Consider the following 23773-nt stretch of genomic DNA (forward strand, 5'->3'; position numbering starts at 1 on the left):
ATTTTCAACAATGAAATTTAAAAAAAAAGGATGTTACCATCGGTGGAAAATAGTGCTGCCACCTGTAGGGACACATGAAATTATTTGATGCGTTAACCAGATGTACCAAGTGACATGCATACACCTACACATGGAAGAGGACTTTAGTCGTTGAATTACAGAATATTAAATTAGTTGTGTGTAGTATGAGAGTACAACTGTCACACTGTCTTAGAAAACATGGGAGATAAAGGTAAAAGAATATAATTTGACGATAGAATCATTTCCATCTCAGCCTGTCACTTTTAACGTGATTAAAATTCATCGCTCTGTACTTTTTGAATTAGCAACTTATTATCGATGATTTATGAATGAGCATCGATAAATCCATCTGTACGATTAAAAGATCATTCTCGATTGTTCTTGTAATCGAAAATCATTCGCTTGAACACTTGATCCGATGCCGGTTCATGGTTAACGTATTAGGTTAGAATGCGCTCATAATTGGGTCATTTGAAAGCGCGCCATTTCGAATATGTCAACTATCGAATGACCTCTCATTGTTTATTCACTTCGAAGAATTCGATTTTTTAAAGTTTTCCCGCGTAAGCTTTGTGTACTATCAAGGTCGATACATGAAAGGTGTATCATAACCTTTTCGAAATTTACGACCTTGTTTAGTTATTAGCCGATATCTAATCAATGTTTAGAAACTCGTAATATTGTATAGATTGATACAATTATTCTAATGTTGAACATACATCAGTAAACATTAGAGATTATGTAACGAATAGAATACTAATTCGATGCAACCTTGTCTTTGAACATGTTTCCGTCCAGGTATAAACAGAAAACTTACGTGGTTACACTTGATCGATTTCTAAAACTCCCTGTAATCTTATCATGCTTAATCCATTAGTATCTAAAGTTACGTGTACATATTATCTGTCGATGCATTTTTTGGTCACTCATCTAATTAAATATAATACAATGTTGCATTAACATGTTACAACATCAAAACATTCAGCATTAATGTGTGTTATTGTAAATAAGTATGTTTACATCGCGTTACATTTAGATAAAAAGAGATCTCGGAAACGTCTGGGTATTTCGCGATATCAGTACTCCTAATCGTGAATTTACATAATATATACGAGATGCCCGATATAAATGTTTGTGTACTTCTTATTCTTTTCTTTTTTTTATTAATAATAAAAACTATGTTTAGAGCATCACGTACACTTTAGTGGGGGAAGCGGTCTCGGGAAAGACAACAATATTATGATACAACCACAACGACATGGACAAATAGATGCTCATCTTGGATTTTTACAACTTAATCACAGGTTCTTTGTTTTTCTTTTTATGTAACAAAATGTGTGTACAACCTCTTTGGAACACCTTGTAAATTAATTGCTAAGGAATTCAGTTAGTTCCATAAATAAAATGAATACATTATCATACCGATTTTGTTGTTTTTCTTTTCAGATACCACGTAGAATTCTCGATTCCTTGGAACCCATGTACACACAAAGGTGGACAGAATAATCCCCCAGCAATAACGACTGGACGTCATAATCCTAATAGTCATATCATTGATTTGAAACAGGAAAAAGATGGCCTAAAGTAAAACACATTGTTTTGCAAAAGCAGTTACATTTTTTTTTTTTTTTTTTATAAATCTATTAAAAATATTAAACACTATTTTCATAGTTTGTACAGTTGGTAAAATAAGAATCTCAAAAAGCTCTTTTTTTCTGTAACAGGTTAAAAATAGAGCTGCTAGCATATAAGGAAAAAATTTTAAAGCAGGAAGTGCAGGTAATGTGTTGCAAGGAAGGAACCCCGTTGCAGATTCAGTTGAACGCCCGCGTTTTAGGAAAAGACAAGGGTACACCGCTGCTGAGGAATGGAATACACAACGTTGGAGTGGACAAAGCAAACATGGATGAGGTCTCGGAGTAGATCTCGTTGATAACAATATTGTTACTGGAATGTTTCTTTTCACAGGTGAGGAGTGGAAAATCAAGAACGATTTCGGATAAAACACAATAGCAGGGAATAAACGCAAATCACGAGAACGTTCCTTATTTCGAACTTAAATCGTGCGATTAGCCGGATTTTTGCAATGATTCGTGATCGTTGCAGTCAATTAGCAATGATTCGTGATCGTTGTTTTTAGTTATAAGAGATCGTATGTGCACCTGTTAATAGAAATAATCTTAACTTAAATGCACGATGTAACTTTCGAAATATGCAATGTTCAGTAAAATGCTGCTTTCGGCCTGATTTCACAGGCCTACAAGACAACTGCAAGACTCCGTATCTTCTCTCGCGTCGACGATCTTACAACGACGAACTCGACGTGAGAATTTAAGTGTTCTTTTAATCAGCCTTCTTAAAGGATCACATCGAGATATGTAATTAACAAGTAATCGCTAAATACCGCATTTGCCTACTGTTTCTTCTTAAACGAGAACGTATCACGCAATGCCTATATCAAAGTCTATTACATCTTTGAGCGTCTATCATTAATCTATCTGTAATAACGAAATTGTATTTTATGATCGTTTTACATCGAGTATAAACTTCTCACGAGAAAGATATCATTAATCAAAAGTGAACTTTACGATTGACGACGCTGTTTTCTAATCCTTTGCTGAACTGACACAACCTATTAAAATAAATAACTTCAACAATGTAAAATGTCCTGCGTTTCTTCCATTATTAACAATAATCTCTCATTAAACCTTATCACGTGTATTTTTGTTCAAAATTAATTGATGATTGAGTTTGGTCAACTAATTTTGAACAAGCTTAAAATTTCATTACACGTTGTACTAATGATGCAAAGTCACAAACGTTGTACTTACATGTCTCTTAGCTATTAACATTATTCAATTTTTGCGTTCACAGTCAATACATTTGAAAACATCACACAAATACATAGAAGAAATGAGCGTCAGCAACGAAAACTCGACCGTTTCATGGGTATACCTGTCGGTCCGTCAACGAATTCGCAGATGTTGAAACCAAGTCTGGCCAAAGGATGACAATTGCTTTTAGGATTACCCCATTTACCCTTGAAAGTCATCCAGCTAGGTAAGATGCTGTTATCCTCTTTCAGCAGCAATTCCATCTTCTTCCATGTTGGCCATGCGGTTCCAAAACCACTCTCATCGTAAAGACGCGGTAATCTGACGAACTTATGCTTCCCTGGCGCTGTCCAAAGCCCGTGAGATCCTCTCGCACTGAACAGTATCGGATGAGAACCACCAGCAGTGAATACTCTTTCAGGGAATATAGGCTTCTGGAAGATGCCTTTTCTCGTTTCTTGACTCTCATATACGAAAGTACCGCTTCGTAGGTCGTATCGGTAGAACGCTCCCGCATCGTGAGCGGACACGTACATCGCTGAAGGGTAACTAGCATCCTAGATTTAAAAAATGATTCCATGTCAAATCAGTACAGAGGCAAAAACATAATAACGATTGACTGGGAATTTACCTTAAAGTAAAGGCTCATGTGTTCCCAATCGCCCACGTGGTTCCCGTACTCCTTCAGCATTCCAAAGCACATACCGCCCACAGTTGGTATCGGCCAACTACCAAAAAATCCGAGATCCAGAACGCAAACTGCCTTTCCCTCGCTAAACGGATAGAACATCCAATAGGTCACGTGAAAGTGTAGCTTCCGGGACCTGTTCCCTTTTTTCTTATTCATCTCAAAATCCCCAGCTTTCTGCAAACAGTTCCACCTTTCAAATACACCTGTTATCGGATCCAATGTATACAGGGTGTCCCGTAACTCCTGTAACTCCCTGAAATGGGGGGGGATTGCTGGGATGATTCTAAACATTTTCCTTTAACAAAATGTCGTTTGAAGCTTCGTTTTTGAATTATTAACAAAAAAACACTGGCCAATCAGAGCGCGCCTTTAGCGCGGGCCGAACCACGAGAGCGTTGGCTTTCAGCCGCGCTCGGTCGTGATCGTGAACAAACGCATTCATTATTCATGAATAACGAATGGCCCCACCAAAATTGAGAACTCAGGTTTGGTATATGACCTAAATTGACTACAAGAAACCGATTAAAGTTGGTTTCAGAGCTGGAGGTTAGGTTCCGTGTATGCGCAGTATGCGAATAGCATATGTTCAGTATCGAATAGCGCATGCTCAGTATCGAATAGAGCATGCTCAGTATCGAATAGCGAATACGTAGTCCCAAAATTGTACAAAAATTTCTTATCGATATCTCGAAAATTGTAAGACATCCAGCTCTGAAACGAATTTTAATCGGTTTCTGGTAAACAATTTAGGTTATATACCGAACCTGAGTTCTCAATTTTGGTGGGGACATTCGGAAACTTATCCTAACGAATAATTCCACATTGTTCTTAATTTAAGACGATATAACATTTATCGCACGCTTCGCTTGATACCGACGCTGTGCCAATGCGTTTGTTCACGACCACGACCAAGCGCGGCTGAAAGCCAACGCTCTCGTGGTTCGGTCCGCGCTAAAGGCGCGCTATGATTGGCCAGTGTTTTTCGTTAATAACTCAAAAACGAAGCTTCAAACGACATTTAAGTAACGGAAAATGTTGTTCAGAATCACCCGAAGCATCCCCCCCTTTTCGGGAGTTACAGGAGTTACCGGACACCCTGTATGAATTATAAAAGGTTGAACTTACCTCTGCACCAGCTTTAGTAGCACCGTTCCAAATTGTACCTGGTACATCATTGGTAAGGATCATTGACGATCCAAAATCTGGATCAGTCTGAAGCGCATTTCTTGATACTATCGATGTTTCATCTTTTTTTTTACGCAACTTTCTTTCATCTCTGATGGTTTTTAGATTGATCACATTTATGGTAGTGTCCGAAGCGGCGCAATTCTTGATCACAGCATAAACTGGCACCGTGCCCGCTGGCTTTTTGCCGTACAAGAACGAGGATCGGTTCCTCAGCAGTATCTCTGCCAACGTAAATTAACGGATGAATTTGGATCGATTGAAGAAACAACTTTGATCATTTTTTCCTACCCGTCTTTTCAAAGGGTATTCCGTTCATCATTTACCTACGTCGATTCTGGTGCGAAGGTAATCGTCGTCCGACTGCATGTTGTCGAGAAACTCGGGTACCCCAAGGGGTAGAAACAGCTCACCAGGTGCAAGCCATACCAGAGGTGCCCAGTCTCGTACCAACTCCTTTACTGCAATTAAATAAATTAAAATTACATTTGTATTACACCTACAGTAACTAGAAGGAGGGGTAACATAACGTAACAGTTAATCAGAAAAACTCTACGAGGAAGTAATTTGTAGACATCATTTTCTTCGCTAGTAACGACACGAAAAAGTTTCCAACTACGCCTAAAAGTAATTACAGACAGACTAATTACCAGGAATACATAAAGGGTAAAAACAAGCTAAAGTGAACTAGAGCGAGATTCGCTCTAGAGCCAACTCTTTTTCGGTCATTTCCGGTCAGACCGGAAAAAATTTTTCTTTCGGCCATTAACCCCTTAACGCACAGTTTCTTTGAAAAAAACCAATTTTTTTTTCATGTAAATACAATGCCGCTCGAATTATGTCGAATGTGCACAGTTTGGCCTGTTTAGCGCGCTCGAATTTACTCGAGCATACAAGTTAAGGGGTTAAACACAATGGCGTAAAAATTTTTTCGATAACTCTTACCGTTTGACCTGTACAAAGTGACAGAAAGTCTAAATGCTAAAGTCCCCTTATCAAGATTTTCAATCTATGTTACGGATTGGCTAATAAACGATCAGGCGAGAGTCGCAGGTGTTCAATATCCTCCCAATTCGAGTAATAGTAATTTCGCTGTGATAAGAGAAAACACGTTTATGGTGTCATTATAGGTGAATTAAACCTGATTCGACGAAGCTAGAAAGTTCAACGCGTACGAAGTCGAAAGGATTGATTCGCATGGAACTATTTAAGTAGCGAGATCTTGCGGAGGAGAAACGCGGACAACTATACTGCCCCTTGTGAACCATAGTCAATGATGCAAATAATGTTATCGAGAATAACATAATATGTTTATTAGAAAGCCAGCTAGATCCTCGTTTCTGCGTGTCTCGCGTGTTATTCAGGTAGAAAAAACGAAAACCCTAGGGGGTTTCTGCTTTCATTGCATCGTCGAGTAGGAAGGATTATCAGGTGTACAAGTGTGTGCGACATCCCACATACTCCCACACGCGGCTGCAACTCGAACCTGGTTTAAACAGTTACACCATGTGTACCAGGCGACCTATAAGTCAGCAAAGGACTCAAAACCTCGTTATGTACTCAATGATCCTCGCTACAATCTGTAAATTCGCTTGAAACTCCGTCTCAGAGAGATAAGGATAATATCACATTTACGTACACCGCAAAAGTATTCGTCCACCGTTCAAAACAAAATACCTCGTTTAAAATTGGACCAAATGACTTCAGGTTTCCCGAGAAGCTACACAAATTAATTTACTAAGATATGTGCCTTTGTCGTTTTAAAAAATTACAATTTGTTGCAATCGTGGAAAAAAATAGTGAAGGGTAATTTTTCAACTTTTTTATGCGAGCCTATAACGAAAATTTAAAATATCTCTTTGGTAGATTCAAAAAAGTTCTGTTTATGGTGAAAATTTCATCGATATCGGTCGATGCACTTAGAAGTTATAAGTAATTAAAAGTCGCGATTTTTGGAAATTTTCAACATACACATAATATACTTAAATTTACAAATGTCATATTTAAAATTTTCGTTACAGGTTCAGATAAAAAAGTTAAAAAATTGTCTTTTACTATTTACTCCCCGATTTCGGCAAACTTTAATTTTTTAAAACGACAAAGGCACATATCTTAGTAAATTAATTTGTATAGCTTCTCGAGAAACCTGAAGTCATTTGGTCCAATTTTAAACGAGGTATTCTGTTTTAAACGGTGGACGGTAGGGTGTGTTATACAATGATGATTAAATACCTTCTAAGATCTTGAACATGATAAAGCAATGATAGATAATTACAGAGGAAATTTTTCGACACAAAATTACAAGTTCCTGCATTAAATGTTTTAAACGTTGCAACCAGGAAAAGCTTTCACCGTTCTCCTCCGCGTGTATAATACATGGTCCAATATTGAAACCATAATTATTATGTACAACCGATACAACGTTACCGTGTTTGGTGTTACGGCACGTTTCCCATCATACTTCCGCAATTAAAGAACAGGCGCCCACAAACGGGAACGGGTTTCTGGTTAATGCTTTAACAGAGAAACGTTATTTTGTCGTCGAGTTAATTATCTCACCGTTTAGCTTTAGTCTGCTACGGAAATAATTAATTGCTAGCAATCATTCAGAGGTGAGAATAAATGTCTACTCTTAAAAGAAATTTTTTTTTTATCCAACGTAACTAGATGAAAAGATAAAGACACGCCAACGAGGTTCGTGCGAATTCATTCTGTAAGGAAGAAAGAAAAACGTCTGTAGATTAACTTGAAAGAAAATGTAGAAAAGCTAAAGGCAAAGAAGAAGAGCGACCAGGGGTGCTACTTGGTTAAACTAGAATTCGTTTAATTATCCTCTACACATGCGTGAAATACGAGCGAAATCGAAGATTAATGAAAACTTGTTTTGGCCTGCTTGACAATCGTGAAACCGGTCCAGAGAAATGGGACAATCGATTTTCAGCTTCGCAGCGATTCACGGTCGCGCGTGTCGTGTCTTTGCAAAATAGATCGGCTAATTTCAAAAGGAATACAAACGTTGTCTTACATTAAGACATTTGTGTTAACTATGCCGCAATGATTCATTGATGGCCATCGAATGAAATAATTTCACCGTTAATCCAATAGTTCTCGGCTTCGAGCGGTTACCATGACGATCGTGTCCCGATTCGAGACGCTATGGTGCTACTTTTACGATCTTGTCGTTGCCTTATAACGAATACCCCTCCGAATACAATTCATGATCGAAACAACCGTGGAATCCTTTATGCGCGCTAAAATTACAGCGATTCACTTGGAAGTACTGTAACCATGTAATTACGATTATCTGAATTACAGCATCAATGTGTACTCAAGGATATAGCAGCAGAACATGATTATTAAAGACTTATTTATTAATTTTATTAATTTTAATAAAATAGTACCAAGTTTAATCGTTTTTGCTTCAAGTTGTCGCATATTAATTGTTAGAAAGGAAGCAAAGAAGAAAATAGAATATTTCAAATGAATTTGAAATATTTATTGTTAGTAGTAAAAAAAAAATACCTATGCGGGAACCGTTATTAAGTTATCTGTGTTTCAGTCTCTTACCTCGTTCTTCCTCGATAGTTTCTGAAGTTGCGGTCATACAAATAATACACAAAATCATCAGCAAACACTGCATCGTATTCGGGTTGTTCGCACATTTTGACAATCGAGTGGCAGAAAGTCTGTGAAACTCAAAAATTTTTAAATGTCTGTCATTGTTGACACGTTTTATCCCACCACTTTTATATCCCTTATAAGTTGTCGCTACCGTTACTGACCGCTGGAGAACGCTGGAGAACACCAGAGAACTTTGAGGTTAACGATCAACAACACTGATCGTCCTGCTACCAGTTTGAGTGTTTCTCAGGTAACTGACCGATTCTTCGCATTTCCTCGTGCCGCTCACTGGACAAACATTACCTTCGCTTACAGCCATCGCGTATGGTGTTACGAGGATGCCAAAGAAAATTACGGACGTAACATATTAACCCTCGTATCAAATTGAAAGTTTCGACATGGTTGCGCGCTTTTTATTTGAAAATTATTATCTACGCGCGCATGCTCATTTCCTGCATACGTACTTCAAATGTTTGCGCGCTATTATTGTCAACAGAGTTTTTCAATCTTGCTGGTTTAAATTTAAGTATTTTAATTTACTTTAAAAACTTTTTAACCTTTATTGCACATCTGTTGATTAAAGAAAAAGTTTGTAATGCTTAGGTATTACACTTGACTTGATATTGAACAATACGAGAAGTAGAAAGCAATCACGATTTATGGTCACGGTTACGAAAGGGAGACAAAACAAGTGAACCGGAAACCACGCAAGCCATTTGCGATTAGTGAAATGGAAAGTGTACTACACGGGCAGATATATGGATTACATTGGTAAATACGTATATGTATATATATTGTATTTCTTATATTTTTATTTATGTATACAATCATTTTCTTTCCCTGCAATCATTAATTCGTTTCACACATTCTCTAACTGTTTTTCGTTTTTTAAACGTTAAACCTAAAACTTTACACTGTCAAGGTTAGAAGCACAAAGTGATAGAAATATTAATATTATTGAATTTCTAATAATACAGTAAAAGTGATTAATGGTCTTTAACTATTGTGTAATATATGGATGAGCTATGTCTATTAAAATACTTTAAATATAATTTCAATCACACGGTTTATTACTTAAAAGCATATTCTAATTTACACTTTTAAGAATGCGCTTTTTAATCTAGTGTTTATAAGCTATATCTCAGTATGTAACAATTTATTCATTTAAACATCATACTTTTCTCATTTTAATGGTGTTTATAATGACATTTGTTAACTTATACAGTAGGATAATTAACTAAACTTTTAGTTAAGATTTAAACAACATAATTTTTAGAAATTTCACTTTTTGTTAATAATTATAACAATAGGAATTGGAACCTTATTAAATAAAACAATTTATGAAGTATTTGAATGAGTCCTATAAATAATCTAAAGTACATATGAGTGGTATGAAATGTATCAATAGCTAAACTTATTTACAGAATGAAGTTACTACCAAACAATTAAATTGATGAATCAATACAAAACAACAAAAAAGAATGAAAGAACACTAAACTGAGAAATGTGTTTTAACTTTCATTTTTTCATGATTATTTTCAATTTAGTATATAAAAGAGAATGAAGTATTATTACTAATGAAATTTATATGTATATATCAACATTTTTTTTCACAGGGCTATAAATGTTATATTTCAATAGAAATGCTTCATATGATTTATATCAAAACCTTATGTGTATAAGAATATAACATTATTTAATGGATAATCTCCTAAGTAAAGTGCTTGTAGAATTACTTATATAATATTATTTGTAATATGCATTTCATAAAATGTTTATACTTTAAGTATACTTTTAAAGTAACTAACTCGCATGTTTTTGCTTTTGTACATACTTGTTATTTAAAATATTAAATAGTAATTTTAAACTATAGCATACAACATATTTGAAATTTCATAATTAAAAATATATCGCAGTAAATTTGCTAAATCACAGCATCTGGCATAACATGTATAACCCTGTAATATATACTATATTGAAAAGATAAGGCATGTAGTTTTATACAAATATGGTAGCTGTATAATAACTTTAGCGTTAATATAAGGGAGCACAAAATTCTTATGTTAAATATAGTACCCCTTTATAAGATAACACTTTCTTGCTTTGATTTGTCAGGTGTAAAAAATTATTTCGAAGTAGAATTCTTTGTCATAACAAATGGTTAAATAGTCCCTTTTGATTAGCAATATTGATAACAAAAAAATTTTGATGTGATGTTATCTTAGTTTCTAATGTACATTCTAAAACATTCAACGAATACAAAAATCTTGTACTAATCATTATTTATTCATTATTGAATTTGGCAGTCCTATTCAAATGGACATCTGCAATTGGGACATGATTTCTGTAACATTTAGATGAAATTTGATGCAATGCAAAATTATTAAATAGAATAATCGCAAAGAAAATCTGCCATTTTAAGAAACGACTTTGTTCATAGAATTTACCTGATTAGATCTAGACTTCCATTCTTCGATACACTTTTTATGAAAAGCATGACTACATGTTTTTAGTACAATTTTTCTGCCATTTGTTAATGGATTTAAACATATTGTACAATCGTCAAAATCCCTTAAGCCACTAGAAGCCCGTCTCCTCTCATGATAATCACTGAGAACAGAGGTACAGTATTTTTTATTTAATTATAAGACTTAATCACATTCATATTTGTAACACCTACTCTGAGTAAGAACTGTAGTTATTTTCGTAATGATCGTTTGATCCTCTGTACCTAGATCCAGTATTATATGGAGGGTGTGTTTGTTCTTGTTCATTATTTCCAAACATATAATATAAAAGTGTAGCTAAGGTAACTCCGATTAATACACATGCTATACCCGGATATGCCATTTTTTTATTATCGTTACTTGAAATATTCATAAAAAACTGCACAAATCTAATGAACGCAATTCAAGTATCCTCATTCGCACAATCTACAAGACTAGTCCATTGATATAGCTTCAGTTTTTGATAGCAGTATGAAAAGAATTCAAGAACATTCGTAAAATCCCCGTACTATAAACAACGAGAAAAATAAAAAACGTCAAGCACAGCTAAACGATAATCCTCCCTTCTTCCACTTCTAAATACATAAAACAAAATACGATATATGGATTCGAGCACAATAGTGCATGCTTTGAAACAGGTTAGCCAACACAAAATTCTTAGTTCGGTAGAGAAATTGAAATTATAGTGAATTGTAAATTTCTTCTAAACTCCAGCTCTGATTCCAGTAATTTAGAACTGTGAATATAAACATTTATGTCTGAATAAATATTTTTTAATTTATCTTAAATGATATTAAAATTTTATGAATTATGTAATCAAAAGCTAAGTTACTGACAAGATTTTTCCCTAATAATCTCAAAGTAAATAAAAACTTACCCTGTTATTTATTTACATATATAGTTGCATTAAACTCATTAGAGTATTACTTTGTTATGTAACTCGTAATCTAACTTATAGGTGCGATGTGGGTATTAATAAAGATTTAATAATCTAACGTCGTAGTTGAAATTTTTATTTTTACACCAACTCGTATATATAAGTATTCGCTTACCAAAAATATCTCTGTGACACCATCAAAGTGATCTACATATTAAATAATTGTTACATAACAATAAGGTCACATACTTATAATACATTAATTTTTTTATTCTTTAACAGTTATAAAATGATACGTTTATTGCTATTTACATTATAATCCTTGTTTACTTTATAAAATGAAAACGTAACACGTAATTTCTGATAAATTTATGAGAAAAGTAGAATAGAAAATCCTCAACATAACGAGATATAACACAAAATAAATGAATATTATGTTATAACATATTTTCTAACTTAATGTTTTTAGAATATCAAAAATATTGTTTACGACGATTGCTTGTTAATGCTTTGTTTTATATCTGGCAATCCAAAGTCGTTGCGGAATGTGGGGGTGATAATGTAACAGGTGTCATCGAGGAAATCGAACGGTCGATGGATTGTAACGGAGGCGCCTGTTGTTTAATCAACATGTGTCGAAGACATTGGGCTTCCTCCCGAAGAGTTATTACTTGTGCTCTCAAGATAGCGTTCTCATGTTCCAGCATAGTTGCTCGTAATGCAATCTGCAATATACTTTGATTCAAGTTAATATGAAGCACGTACATTGGTTTTCATTTATAACATAATCATTAATTTAAAATTACTACGTAGTATGAAATTCAATGAGCAATTATGGAGACAGTTTTACTCACGTGGTCTTCTCGAATTTTACGAGCGTCGCGGGATTTCTTCGCAGCTTGATTATTTCGTTTACGTCTTTCATAATATTTCTCGTCTTTCTGATCATCGGGAATTGGTTTCTTTTCACTTCTGGGTCGTTTATGAACACTGGCAATAGCGTTCGCGCCCAAAAAGTGATGTGCTACCGCGTTACCTGCTTTATCGACAAGCATTTAATTAATCTAAAACTTATATTAATGTAACGTAGAATGCAAAGTACTTTTGACTGGAGAGAAAAAATGCAAAAACAATTTGCCCCGGGTGAGGATCGAACTCACGACCTTAAGATTATGAGACTTACGCGCTGCCTACTGCGCTACCGGGACCGTTGGCAACTCGTTTTTTAAATAAATTCTTCATAGTAAATTGCAAAAATTGATATGTATTTTAATATTATAAATTAAAAAATGAATAAAAAATTAACTTACTTGTATTGGCATTCGTAAATGGTTGCGGTACGCTTATAGATTGCATTAAAGGTGGTACTGTTGTTAAGAATGGGGGTTGAATCAGAGAACCCGAAAGTGAGAATGTAGCTGATAAGGACGAGGGTGTCAATGGCGATAATGTTCGGCCGATTCCTGTATCCGATGTATTAGAATTTGCTAAAATTTCCGGATTTCCAAAACCATAATCCTTGGAATTATATGGTTCGTATCTGCATAAATCTATAAATTGAGTACAATTATTAGGACTTGCATAATTAAAATCAGTCAATTTTAACAAATATTGCATGATTTTTCAAATTTATAGTGTATTGTGAATATTATTATCTGCAGGTAATGATTCATTTGTATGTTATAGTTGATAATAATAAATAAATTAACAGTATATAATTGTATTATACGGTAGTAGAATCGAATCGATGTTAAACATCCTGTTTACCAACCGCCCCTGTGGCCTAATGGATAAGGCATCGGTCTCCTAAACCGGGGATTGTGGGTTCGAGTCCCACCAGGGGTAAAACAAAAATTCTTTTTTTATAGTTTTTTCTATCTAATGAAACTCCAAATAAAATAAAAAACGTTACATAAAATTATTGAAGATATCAAATCAAGTGAAAAAGAGAAAAGTGTCTAAATTCATTTTTAAGCAATATTTCATAATCTGCCTAAGGATAATAGTTTCAGTAATATTACCTGAATTCATGCATTCGATCAATCGTAAAGATATTAAACAAGCAACATTGCGTGCTTCATTAAATCCTTGTCTCGCTCAGTCTGTTTTACAACAGCTAATCCTTATATGCATACGATTATTATAATGAATGCTACGATCTTATAAATATCTTTGCATCACTGCTAATGATAGTGTAACAAGAAAAATATATGGTAAAAAAAAACTATATGATCTGTATATTCTTCACACCTACCAAAAAAAAGGAAAATAATCATAATATAAGAATAAACTAAAGAAGAAAAGGATATATAATAAATGTGATTAGAAATAAAATTAAAAATGAAAAGAAAAAAAGAAAACCTCCGCCGTGACAATGTGTCATGGGCACATTGCCGTGACCAGGATTCGAACCTGGGTTACTACGGCCACAACGTAGGGTCCTAACCACTAGACGATCACGGCTATCGAAGGAGTTGAGAATAAAGCGGAAAGTGACCAAAGTCGAACTTCACATCGACCAACTTGTTCATTTATCCATAACAATAAGTAATCCCACGAGTTTTTTCACCGAATCGCGCACAAAATTCATAGTTAAGAACCGACTAGAATGTTTAATAGCATTGAATAGTCTTAATGCTATCATAATTATCAAGTAAATTTATCCAAAGTACCCGAAGTAGGCGTGAAAAGGCTGTAGCTTCTTAAAAGATGCAATGCAGAAAACGCGCTGGACACTGTACTTCCGCTGCAAATAGCTCTTGCATGCGTGTGAGAGCTCATTCCTCCTAAACAAATTGCTCAAAACTTCAAAACACCGACGGAGTAATTCTTAAAGTACAGTCAAACCATCCTTCTTCCTTTCCAACGAAACAGCAGAGCCTGTCAAAGTTTTTGTTTAAATATCATCAGTCACCGAAATCCTCGTTTTCGTTATTTCTAAAAATGAATACAGACAAGTTTTACGATGCTTGTCTGTTCACCACAAATATTTTTACAGTTGCGACGACTCGTTTGATAATTCGACTATTCGATGCTGAACTTGTATGACGCGACTTCTTCTCGACCCTATTAACGTCTTGGGTCACGTGTTCTATTACCACATACCTTTCCACGGACAAATCCTCCAATTCGCCGTCGCAAGGGGTGGTTCCCGCCCTTCTGTACATGCGCACCGTTCAACGGAACGATTGTTCCGCCCCTGAATCGCAAAGGGTGAACAGGCGGCAAGGACTTTCAGTGGTCATGCAAGTCAAAAGCCAGGCTAACTGGCCAATCCCAGGTTGTCAAACTCTTACACACAACAATAAAATGAAGAAGAATAACATTAACGTCGAAAATCGTTAAAGTGGTATTCTTCATGAAATATATTGAAATTCATTGTTCCTCCTCTTCAAGAGTCTTAGAGCAAGCTAAAGAGCTTTTGTTCCCTATAAAAAGAAAAAACCAGTATAAGTTGATGGAGTATTTAATATTATAAATAATATCAAATTAATGAATAAAGTTCAATTTTGAAGCTTTAACTAATTAAATATGAAAGTTTTTACTTTGGTTTTTCTTTGATATCCTCATATCCATTCGCCATTTTCAAAAAGTACAATCTACCCTCAACTTTCAACAAAGTTTCCTTACACTTTGTGACTATCTGTACTTGTATATTACTTACACAAGAACATTTCCACACGGTACCAGGCCACTGGACGGCTACGTGTTTCTAATGTTTCTGGGACAATCAGCAGCTGACACTTTCATGTTACTTACGAATGTTTAATGCGTCAGTAATTATTATGAAGTAAATTAGACGACGACGGCCAACATCGAGGGGGTTGCAACATTGATGAGGTCGAAACGGGGCTTCAAATTGTTTCTACTCTTCCTCATCAATGTTACAACCCCCTTTATACGATCGCGTGGAAATTATTGGTCATAAGATCGATTGCTTTCTGTGCGAGTTAAGTGTTTCTTCAACTAAGTATGAAAAACATTACTCGAATATCATTCGAGCAAATAAAATATTCCAAATCTTTTATAATATATTGTTTACAAGTTCTAGTAAAGTTGTAACAGAGATCCTTGTCGTAGAATTGTAACTCCTCGGAAGAAGATTGCAGGTGTTACGACGATTTATGGGATAGCGTGTCCTTTTCGTAGACGAAAAAAGGGGACGAGCAATTTGAGTTATATTACCTGTTCAAATTTAACTCAGGGGCGCATTCTGGGTTAAATAACGCCATTTGTTATCGTAATATCTAATTTAGCGTTGAAGGGTGATGCGCTTGTACCATGTGGCCGTGATCTCACGAGGTCGTAGTACAGGTGTCTTAGGAACAACAGTCTGTTTCCGTAAGTTCGCCAGGTGTAAGTGCGATTAAGAAACAGAATGAATCATTTTTTCCTTCGATGTTAATTCTTCATTTTAGAACTTTAATTCATCTATCAACCAAAATCCTCTACTTTTCATTTTATACAGCTATGAAAGAGACCTATAATATTAAGTTTATTTGTATTCTGCATATGTCGTCTGTTAAATCAAAATGTTCTTCCAAAGAAGCAGAAATGATGAACGAGCCCCTTCTGGCATTACGAATGTTATCCTCGTCGCTTTGTCGGCCGCTCGTTATCATTATGTGGCTGGATTTGCGATAGCGAACGCCCTCCGCAATGGTTCTTCCTTGCTTGGTCTCTCTGCTCGTGCGAACCCAAACACCTGTCCGCGACCAACGAGTAACGTGACATCACGTCATGTGACCTCCTGAGCCCCGGACTCACCCCGAAACCCCTTCAACCCCATAACGATGCGCGACCTCAGGCTAATCTGCCTAATCGCTGTCCTGGAAACGACGGATTACACACTCGGCCGATATCTTCGTGCCGCCATCAATTTTCGCCTACTGTGTTCTTCATTTTTAAAGCCCATTAGAAATCTCGATGATCCACGACGCACAGTGGTCCAGATCGAAGAATTAACTGTTCGTTTGCTAAAAGATCAATTTCCTCATATCGATGTTTATCGAATGCATTTAGCTTTTCAAATGTCCGCCACTTTCGAAAATGACGACAATAATGAAATTTATTCGCATTAACTGGCACAGTAGAAAAGGCCACGTCTAATCAGACATATGATCAGTTCATTTTCAAATGAAAATTTTTAGAACGGTACCTTACATTATTAGTATAATACTGAAACTGTTTAAAGTTTGCCTTCTCTTTTCTTTTACTACTTATTCAGTTGTAAAAAATGTAAGGTGTCGGTCACCGGTGACCACCATGGCAGTCAACGTATTGATTGTGATTAGAACAAGTGTTTAAAGATCATCGTTCCATAAACATCATTTTTTACCGAAAAAATTTATCTTTGCTCTTATTGAAGCAAAGTGTATTTAATATTTCTGTTCATTTTTTTTTTATAAAGGAAGGATATTTGTTTATAATGAGAATGCACCTTGAATTAGGACTTTTTATTTATAATTTACCAAAAAAAAAAATAATACTCAATGAACTAAAGAGAATCGTCAATTTTCCATAATTGACGCTATCTTTTGAGCTCCAAATAGTATCGCATACTTTTCCCTATATAATCATGCCAAAATCACATCCCACTTCGTCTCATAACGAAAATTATTGTTGTTTAAAGCGTAGCCGTCGCCGGAATTGCCTGATGTGTTAAAATGGCTACTATAAAGTTCTACATTAGATAATTAATATTAAATAATAGACTTTTGCAATAATACATTATAACTGTTTATAACAATTATTTTTGCTTTTGTTTATAAATAATATTTTTCATCTAGCTACAATGTAAAATGATTAATTCTATTATTTAAAAGATTACAGATTATTCTGTTCATTTCAAGGTTTAAACAGTTTTCCAGTTCTGGACCACTGTGCGACACGTTTCTTCCTGCAAGAAAGTATAGAAGAAGAAGCAATGTAAAGGAATATTTGCTAATCGTTACATACCTGATACGGAACGAAAGAAGAGATGAGGTGATATACTAAGAAACTTTAATCGCATCTTCTCCAATGAGCACAGTCGGCGGAATCGCGTCCTCGTGACGACTTGATGAGATAACTTCGCTCGAGTTGTGAAACAACGGGCGTCACGAATCGTGACTTCGTGCGAGGGCAAAAGGAAACCGTGCCTCCTACGCGAAGAAGGTGAACGGGCACGGAGGATGAAATTAAGGGTCAGACACGCGACCCCCTCGCCATGATGTCGCTTACAGGTGTACAAGACGGTGCAGTGCGTGATCTTCCTTCGTGTTCATCACCTTCGTACACGGAGAACAGACGTTCCGTTTGCGAGCTACTGAAACAAATACTTGTTGAAACCTTGTCGGTTCACTTTACTTTCTTACACCTTTTTTATTATTAAAAAGGGTAATAACAAATTATTATTATTTTATTAAAGCACATGATCGAGAAAACGCACAGAACTCTGTTAAATTTAATATACCTACTTCCATTTTGAAAATGATGCGTGTCGCACGAAGTTCGGTACAAGAATGCCGAATTGTTGGTCAAAGATCTTTCTTTCTCAGCGACGCAACTTCTGAGAAAGGGCTGTCCGAGTGGCACCCCCAACGGGGGTAACAGGCGATATTTTCCAGACGCCCTAAGCAACGTATCTTCTTACCCTACATACCGTAAATAAGAGTAGTAGAATTCTAAGATCTATAACTTGACAAAATTCGAAACATTACAAACCCATTTCTGATCTTTCTGATCCTCTATTTGAAAATAAATTAATCAAGACGTTGCAAGTTCTAATGGGATGCATCGAAACGCTATTCTTCGGTAACCAGAACTTAATCATTTAGACTGTTTAGTCTTGTGTAGGGCATGAAAGTCATAAGCAGCCCTTCGGTTCCCAGGCTGTTGGCAAATTGTGGCTTACCGTGCCAGCACGGTTCTTATCCGCACTCGTCTAGGTAATTCTTGGCAGGCCAACTCGTTGTTGTTATCAGGCTCGAAACAACAACCCACACTTCCCGCGAAATTTCAAGGGAAAAGAACAGAAAACTAGGAACTCATCCGAGCTTGTTACCATTCTTCGTCCTCTATTTTTCTTCGCGTCGGTTCCGGAAAGTTTGAGAATCTATTGAATATATTTCCCTGAAAACTACGGTCTAAAGTGATTCAGAGATTGTGTAAATAATATAATGATTCTCCTCATGGAAGTACTATTTTATAAATTCATTATTTCAGTCTAATTAGCTACCTAATAATGGACTGTTTTCATTTGGAAACGATGTCCTCTATTCTTAGTTGATCAAAAATAATTCTCCCATTAATTCAATTTTATATGTTCTACTTCCTGTGAAATTATTCTTCAAACGAAATAAATGAAAAAGAATGCTGTAGAAAGTTATATTCCATCTGCAATGACGCAGAGAACATTTATTATCGCTTGAGAAGAGAAACTACGTGTAATTTTATTATATGGCATTATTGAAGCGACATTACAAACATCAAAGGCTGAATAATTCATAGCAATTTATAGAGAATGTTGCTGAATAGAAAAGAGCGTGTCGTTTCCGTGTAAGGACAGGCATCATCCAGTGATTGTTTCTTATTAATATTTTACACAGTACTCCCTCCAGCGATCAAACGCTCCTCCTATTTTTTCCTCTCCAAGTCCAACACACCGCCCCTTTACTGTACTGTTATTTAAATTGCAAATCGATACCGCCGCGTGGAAAACACAATTACAAAGGAAACTCATGTAACGCGAAAGCAAGATGGATCTGATAGGGACAATCCAGCCTTCCTGGTGGATTGATCAGCGAGCTTCTGTTTGATGCCAGCAAAACGATTAGAAATTAGACGATTCTGTTGAAACAGAAGCCATAGACCTAATCAGAGAAAATGTCATTTTTTTTCACAGAAAAAAACCACCTCTTTCTTCACTAATATTTATCAAAATTTTTCTTTTCCATTTCTTCAGTGAATCTATGTATAATAGTAGAATTAGTACTTGTATAAATAGGTCTATTGATTATATCAACTGAGCTGTGCAAATTACTGCAAATATATTATTATCATGTGTAGCTTTCTTCAGGTTGATTCCACATAATCTCCAAATTCACGCATTCAACAAAACTACAGGCTACTTCTCCTAAATTTCATTGTTTTCCTTATTCATCGTTGAAAGCAATTATGCAGAATTCGACGCATAGAAGATTATCAACGAAAGAGGCATACAAGATATTCGATGAAATTCTTGAGGAAGACAGGGAAGAAGACGAAGATGAAGACAGGTCAGAGGATTGTCCGGCAGATTGTGCGGAGGATGTTCTTCCTGTTGTCGAAAAAGTTGAGAACAGAAAATTCTGAGTCGCTGAGAATATTGAATAAAATTTATATTATTCATCTTAAAAAGATTCTGGTTCTTGCAGAAATTTTGCGAGTGTATTCGCATCGCTGAAAACTCGTCAAGATTTTCCTTGCGTGTCATGGAGGCGATGAGGTCGTTGCAGAACGACGAGGATGATTTCCTGCCGACCTCCTCGATCGACGATATCGTCGACTATATCCAGAAGAATTACCGCGACGACGGTGACCTTTACGCTCAGGTGCGAACCGCGCTGAAACAGGTCTGTTCCCAAGGGTTAGTTCTGCGTCAGGCGCAAATTGTGTCTCGCGTGAGACACGATCGCGTTTCAAGGCAAATGCAAACCGTTTATCTCGTTCGCAGACCGTGCATCTATCGACCAATTTCGTTTGCTGTTCAGACTGTTAATTGTAACGCTTCCTTTAGTCGAACTAGCTTGATGAAACATAAATTATAGTTTTAAGATTTACTCCAGAAAGAACTTAAGGGGCTATACCAGTGTGACCGCTCTAAAATTTGGTGATTTTCGAGAATTTTTTTTTTTAAGAAATATTACATCAAATGTTTTTAAACTTTAGGGATGTATTTAGTTACAAGTCGTATATCTATAATAATTTTTTGGTACAAAAATAATAAATAACAAGCGACTTATACGCTATCTTCCAGGGCTCCAAAAAAAAAAGTTGTTCCACTGCTGCAGTGATTGTCTGAGTGCTTAAAATGAAAAATGACAAAGACGCTGTTAAACTAGAAGGTATTCTCCGTACCATGAACTAGGATTTTTGAAAAATATTAAAATCTGACGAAATGGCGAAGTTTTGAAGAAAAGTTTGGAATTTAGCCTAAAAAAATCGTAGTTTTTTTAATGCCAAATTGACATTTTTCATCCAATCAAAAAAATCCTAGTTCATGGCATGGCAAAACATGTACTGAACACGCTGAAAAAGTTTCGAGTCGATGCAATAATTTGTATTCGAGTTAGAGCTACAGCAAATTTGAGAAATACCGTTTTGAGAAAAACGCGATCCATCGGCGGTAAGCGTGTTTGAGATTATAAAACTATTTGAGATTCGACCTTAAAATTTTAATATGATATTTTAGGGAGTATAGACTTTCAAAAGATGCAAGAAAAAAAAATCGATTTTTCAAAAGTGTTACACTGACATAGCCCCTTAAGGAAGTACACCCCATCTTGAATTTTCTTTTGTCCTTCTTGCGAGTCAATCAATTTGTCATATCAATTCATAATTATTTTCCTGGAATTTTATTACAGATTCGCTATGGAATTACTTGAAAATGAATATCATTTAATCGGACCAGACGCCGCTTCCATGAATCGAATTACATGTTCCAATAGTCCAAAAGATTGTTCCTTATCCTATACAAAATCCAAAATTCCAAAACCCCATAAGAAAGATAGGTCAAAGAATATTTGTATCTGTGAAACATCGCATGATGAAGAAACAGGACGAACTACGAGCAAGCGCCGAAGAGCCTCCAAAAGTGCAGCAGCTAGAGATTTGGAAAGAACAAGTTCAAAAAGAGAACGGAATAATCGTGAAGAAGATAAGTTAACCGAAGAATCAGCAGAGTGCACTTGCAGCTCAACTTTAACGGATGAAGATAACGTTTCCAAAATACAAGAAAATATGCAGCATGCGTTAGAAAAGAAAGATGAAAGACGACGAAAGTCGGTTCACAGGTCTCTGATGGGTACGCCGAGCATGAGACGAATTAATAATCAAACAATGGGAACTGGTGATACAAGAAAAGATAGAGCAGCAGAAATTGTGAAAGAAATGGATGAAGAGGATTTTGAAATAAATAATGCAAATGAGTCGCAAAATCAAATACGGTCCAAAAAGGCCATACAAACTGAAAAAGAGCTTGAAAGATGGATCGAGCGTTGTCGAAGAGAATGCGAGCGACGAAAAGATCGACGCCCTCAGAATAATTAAATTCCTCTATTAATTCCGTACTTTTCTTACAAGATATTTTAATTTAAATTACAGCTTTCTTCAATTTTGTAAATGCATGTATGCAACCTCCTTTCTCATTACGATATGAAAATTTTGATGTGCATAAATTCTTATAAATTTGTATAAAAATATATGTAATTTTATTATACATCGTTATTTTACACGTATCTCTTACTAAAATTACTGTACGATATTTTTCTGGTTTTATACTGTTTTTCCTTTAATTGTACTTTTACTCTTCGTGATTCAACATATTTGGAGAAATGCGCAAAAATTTTCCGGTTCGATCGGTTGGAATTAAATAACCAGAATCTATCGCGAATGACAGTGCCTTTCGTAGATACGACTTTACCTCGCTGTTTTCTAAAACATTAAACGTACGTAATATATAAAAATAATATTAATATTAATTGTAACATTAATATGCCTCGTAAGAATATCGTTAATGTAAATACATGGATTAAATTTGAAACGCAATGAACTCGTAATATAATTGATTCCATGTGAAAACTATACCTGCGCTTGTATATCTGCGAGGTGGATGAATGGTTTTCCTCCTCGCATTTCCTTTACGAAATTTACTGCATGCATTGTTACGCTGTTTTCGAACGCAATCTGTGTATGCAACTTTTCTTAAGTACTTGTATACCAAATCAGTAACCGTCGATTTTTGATCTTGTCTTCGGAGTAGATTTTGTTCAGGATTTGTATTATTTTTACCTCGAGCTGCTAAGCTATTTATCATGTACAATTAATAATGAGAATAAAAATGATTAATAGTCGCAATTCCATTTACCTTTCCTGTTTCTTCCTTTGGTCTACCTCTATGGGCTCAGGCCAATAACCTCTGTTTTTTGGTCTCATTCTGATTTTATTTTATTATATTTGAATAACCATTAAGAAGAATGGAAGAAGAAGGATTTGAAATACGGACACTCTCGTGTAATTAATAGCACTTATTAATTTTGTATTATTTCTATAAATTGAAATTTTTTTAAAGAAATAATATAAATGTACCAAATTATAAATTTGTGTTTAAAGTTTTTACCGGTAGACGATATTAAAAAAGCAGGCAATACATAGTTCTTTCAATAGCTACGAATAGCGCTGTTAGAGGAATGACCATAGACATATGTATATTAAGCGTCACGAGAGTCCATAACTAAGACGCGCAGGTTGGAAGATGGTGGGGGAACGCAGCGAGCTCTCCGCCAATCGTTTTCCACTTCGTCTGGGAGTATAGCCAATCAGAGCGACAATGCGCAGAAAAGAACGAAAATTGGTCTTTTCGCAGTTATGGACTCTCATGATATCAAGTATAGTAAGTATGGACCGAGCATCCATTGTATAAGCGGTGATGCATACGATGAGAGAGAGAAAATATGTAAGAGAAGTTTCTCTCTCTTTTCAATACCGGAGAAGTGGGGAGAGCCTGTGCAAGAGTTGCGCGAAATGGTTTAAATGCGCAGACGACGCTAATGTAGTATACAGGGTGTCTAATGACTACATCAACAATCGAAGAGGGATGATTGACAAGGTGATTCTAAACAACTTTTTCCTTTGCCAAAATGTTGATTAAGGCTTCGTTTTCGAGTTATTAACAAAAAATACTGGTCAATCAGAGCGCGCCTTTAGCGCGGGCCGAATCACGGGTATTGGGTTTGCTCTGCGTTCAAGCCGTGGTCGTGCTCTGATTGGCCAGTATTTTTTGTTAATAACTCGAAAA

General features: G+C 35.7%; 6 protein-coding genes and 3 non-coding genes across 18 annotated transcripts; 3 read left to right on the plus strand and 6 right to left on the minus strand.

Moving 5' to 3' along the window:
* LOC117604074 (uncharacterized) lies at positions 1-9798 on the minus strand. 3 transcript variants are annotated; one of them, XM_076690978.1, is made up of 6 exons: positions 8514-9798; positions 8299-8417; positions 5058-5192; positions 4672-4955; positions 3487-3720; positions 1-3412 (listed from the first exon to the last, which is right to left on the minus strand). In XM_076690978.1, the coding sequence occupies exons 2-6, from the start codon at positions 8369-8371 to the stop codon at positions 2942-2944; spliced, it is 1197 nt and encodes a 398-aa protein (XP_076547093.1). In that variant the 5' UTR covers positions 8372-8417; positions 8514-9798; the 3' UTR covers positions 1-2941. The 3 variants fall into 3 exon arrangements, with proteins under 3 accessions (XP_076547093.1, XP_076547094.1, XP_034179660.1); XM_076690979.1 differs by having other exon boundaries at positions 8504-9798; XM_034323769.2 differs by lacking the exons at positions 8299-8417; positions 8514-9798 and having other exon boundaries at positions 5023-8270.
* LOC117604076 (adipose-secreted signaling protein) lies at positions 90-2129 on the plus strand. Its single transcript, XM_034323772.2, has 5 exons — positions 90-232; positions 1208-1325; positions 1468-1605; positions 1746-1932; positions 1990-2129. Exons 1-5 carry the CDS (start codon positions 220-222, stop codon positions 2032-2034), a joined length of 501 nt encoding a protein of 166 aa, XP_034179663.1. The 5' UTR covers positions 90-219; the 3' UTR covers positions 2035-2129.
* Positions 9799-10256: 458 nt separating the features above from the next.
* LOC117604077 (uncharacterized) lies at positions 10257-11442 on the minus strand. Of its 2 annotated transcripts, none has more exons than XM_034323776.2 (3): positions 11033-11442; positions 10800-10962; positions 10257-10676 (listed from the first exon to the last, which is right to left on the minus strand). In XM_034323776.2, exons 1-3 carry the CDS (start codon positions 11230-11232, stop codon positions 10665-10667), a joined length of 375 nt encoding a protein of 124 aa, XP_034179667.1. In that variant the 5' UTR covers positions 11233-11442; the 3' UTR covers positions 10257-10664. The 2 variants fall into 2 exon arrangements, with proteins under 2 accessions (XP_034179667.1, XP_034179666.1); XM_034323775.2 differs by having other exon boundaries at positions 10261-10696; positions 11033-11439.
* On the minus strand, positions 11311-14517 carry LOC117604078 (uncharacterized). Of its 2 annotated transcripts, XM_076690980.1 has the most exons (5): positions 14409-14517; positions 13047-13286; positions 12591-12772; positions 11737-12461; positions 11311-11595 (listed from the first exon to the last, which is right to left on the minus strand). In XM_076690980.1, the coding sequence occupies exons 1-4, from the start codon at positions 14515-14517 to the stop codon at positions 12252-12254; spliced, it is 741 nt and encodes a 246-aa protein (XP_076547095.1). In that variant the 3' UTR covers positions 11311-11595; positions 11737-12251. The 2 variants fall into 2 exon arrangements, 1 of the variants encoding a protein (XP_076547095.1); XR_013063039.1 differs by lacking the exons at positions 11311-11595; positions 13047-13286; positions 14409-14517 and having other exon boundaries at positions 12322-12471; positions 12591-12723.
* Positions 12872-12944, minus strand: TRNAM-CAU (transfer RNA methionine (anticodon CAU)). The gene has a single exon. It is a non-coding gene; the product is annotated as a tRNA-Met (tRNA).
* On the plus strand, positions 13509-13581 carry TRNAR-CCU (transfer RNA arginine (anticodon CCU)). Its single transcript has one exon. It is a non-coding gene; the product is annotated as a tRNA-Arg (tRNA).
* Positions 14128-14199, minus strand: TRNAH-GUG (transfer RNA histidin (anticodon GUG)). Its single transcript has one exon. It is a non-coding gene; the product is annotated as a tRNA-His (tRNA).
* Positions 14518-18672: 4155 nt separating the features above from the next.
* On the plus strand, positions 18673-22272 carry LOC117603836 (uncharacterized). 6 transcript variants are annotated; one of them, XM_076690931.1, is made up of 4 exons: positions 18673-20049; positions 20133-20309; positions 20735-20822; positions 21342-22272. In XM_076690931.1, exons 1-3 carry the CDS (start codon positions 19894-19896, stop codon positions 20777-20779), a joined length of 378 nt encoding a protein of 125 aa, XP_076547046.1. In that variant the 5' UTR covers positions 18673-19893; the 3' UTR covers positions 20780-20822; positions 21342-22272. The 6 variants fall into 6 exon arrangements, with proteins under 6 accessions (XP_076547046.1, XP_076547045.1, XP_076547048.1 ...); XM_076690930.1 differs by having other exon boundaries at positions 18675-20049; positions 20133-20330; XM_076690928.1 differs by having other exon boundaries at positions 18794-20049; positions 20133-20330.
* Position 22273: 1 nt separating this feature from the next.
* LOC117603837 (uncharacterized) lies at positions 22274-23106 on the minus strand. Its single transcript, XM_034323347.2, has 3 exons — positions 22844-23106; positions 22564-22781; positions 22274-22410 (listed from the first exon to the last, which is right to left on the minus strand). Exons 1-3 carry the CDS (start codon positions 22909-22911, stop codon positions 22280-22282), a joined length of 417 nt encoding a protein of 138 aa, XP_034179238.1. The 5' UTR covers positions 22912-23106; the 3' UTR covers positions 22274-22279.
* Between the last annotated feature and the right edge of the window lie 667 nt (positions 23107-23773).

The sequence above is a fragment of the Osmia lignaria genome, chromosome 11, assembly GCF_051020975.1.
Source record: "Osmia lignaria lignaria isolate PbOS001 chromosome 11, iyOsmLign1, whole genome shotgun sequence".
NCBI lineage: Eukaryota > Metazoa > Arthropoda > Insecta > Hymenoptera > Megachilidae > Osmia > Osmia lignaria.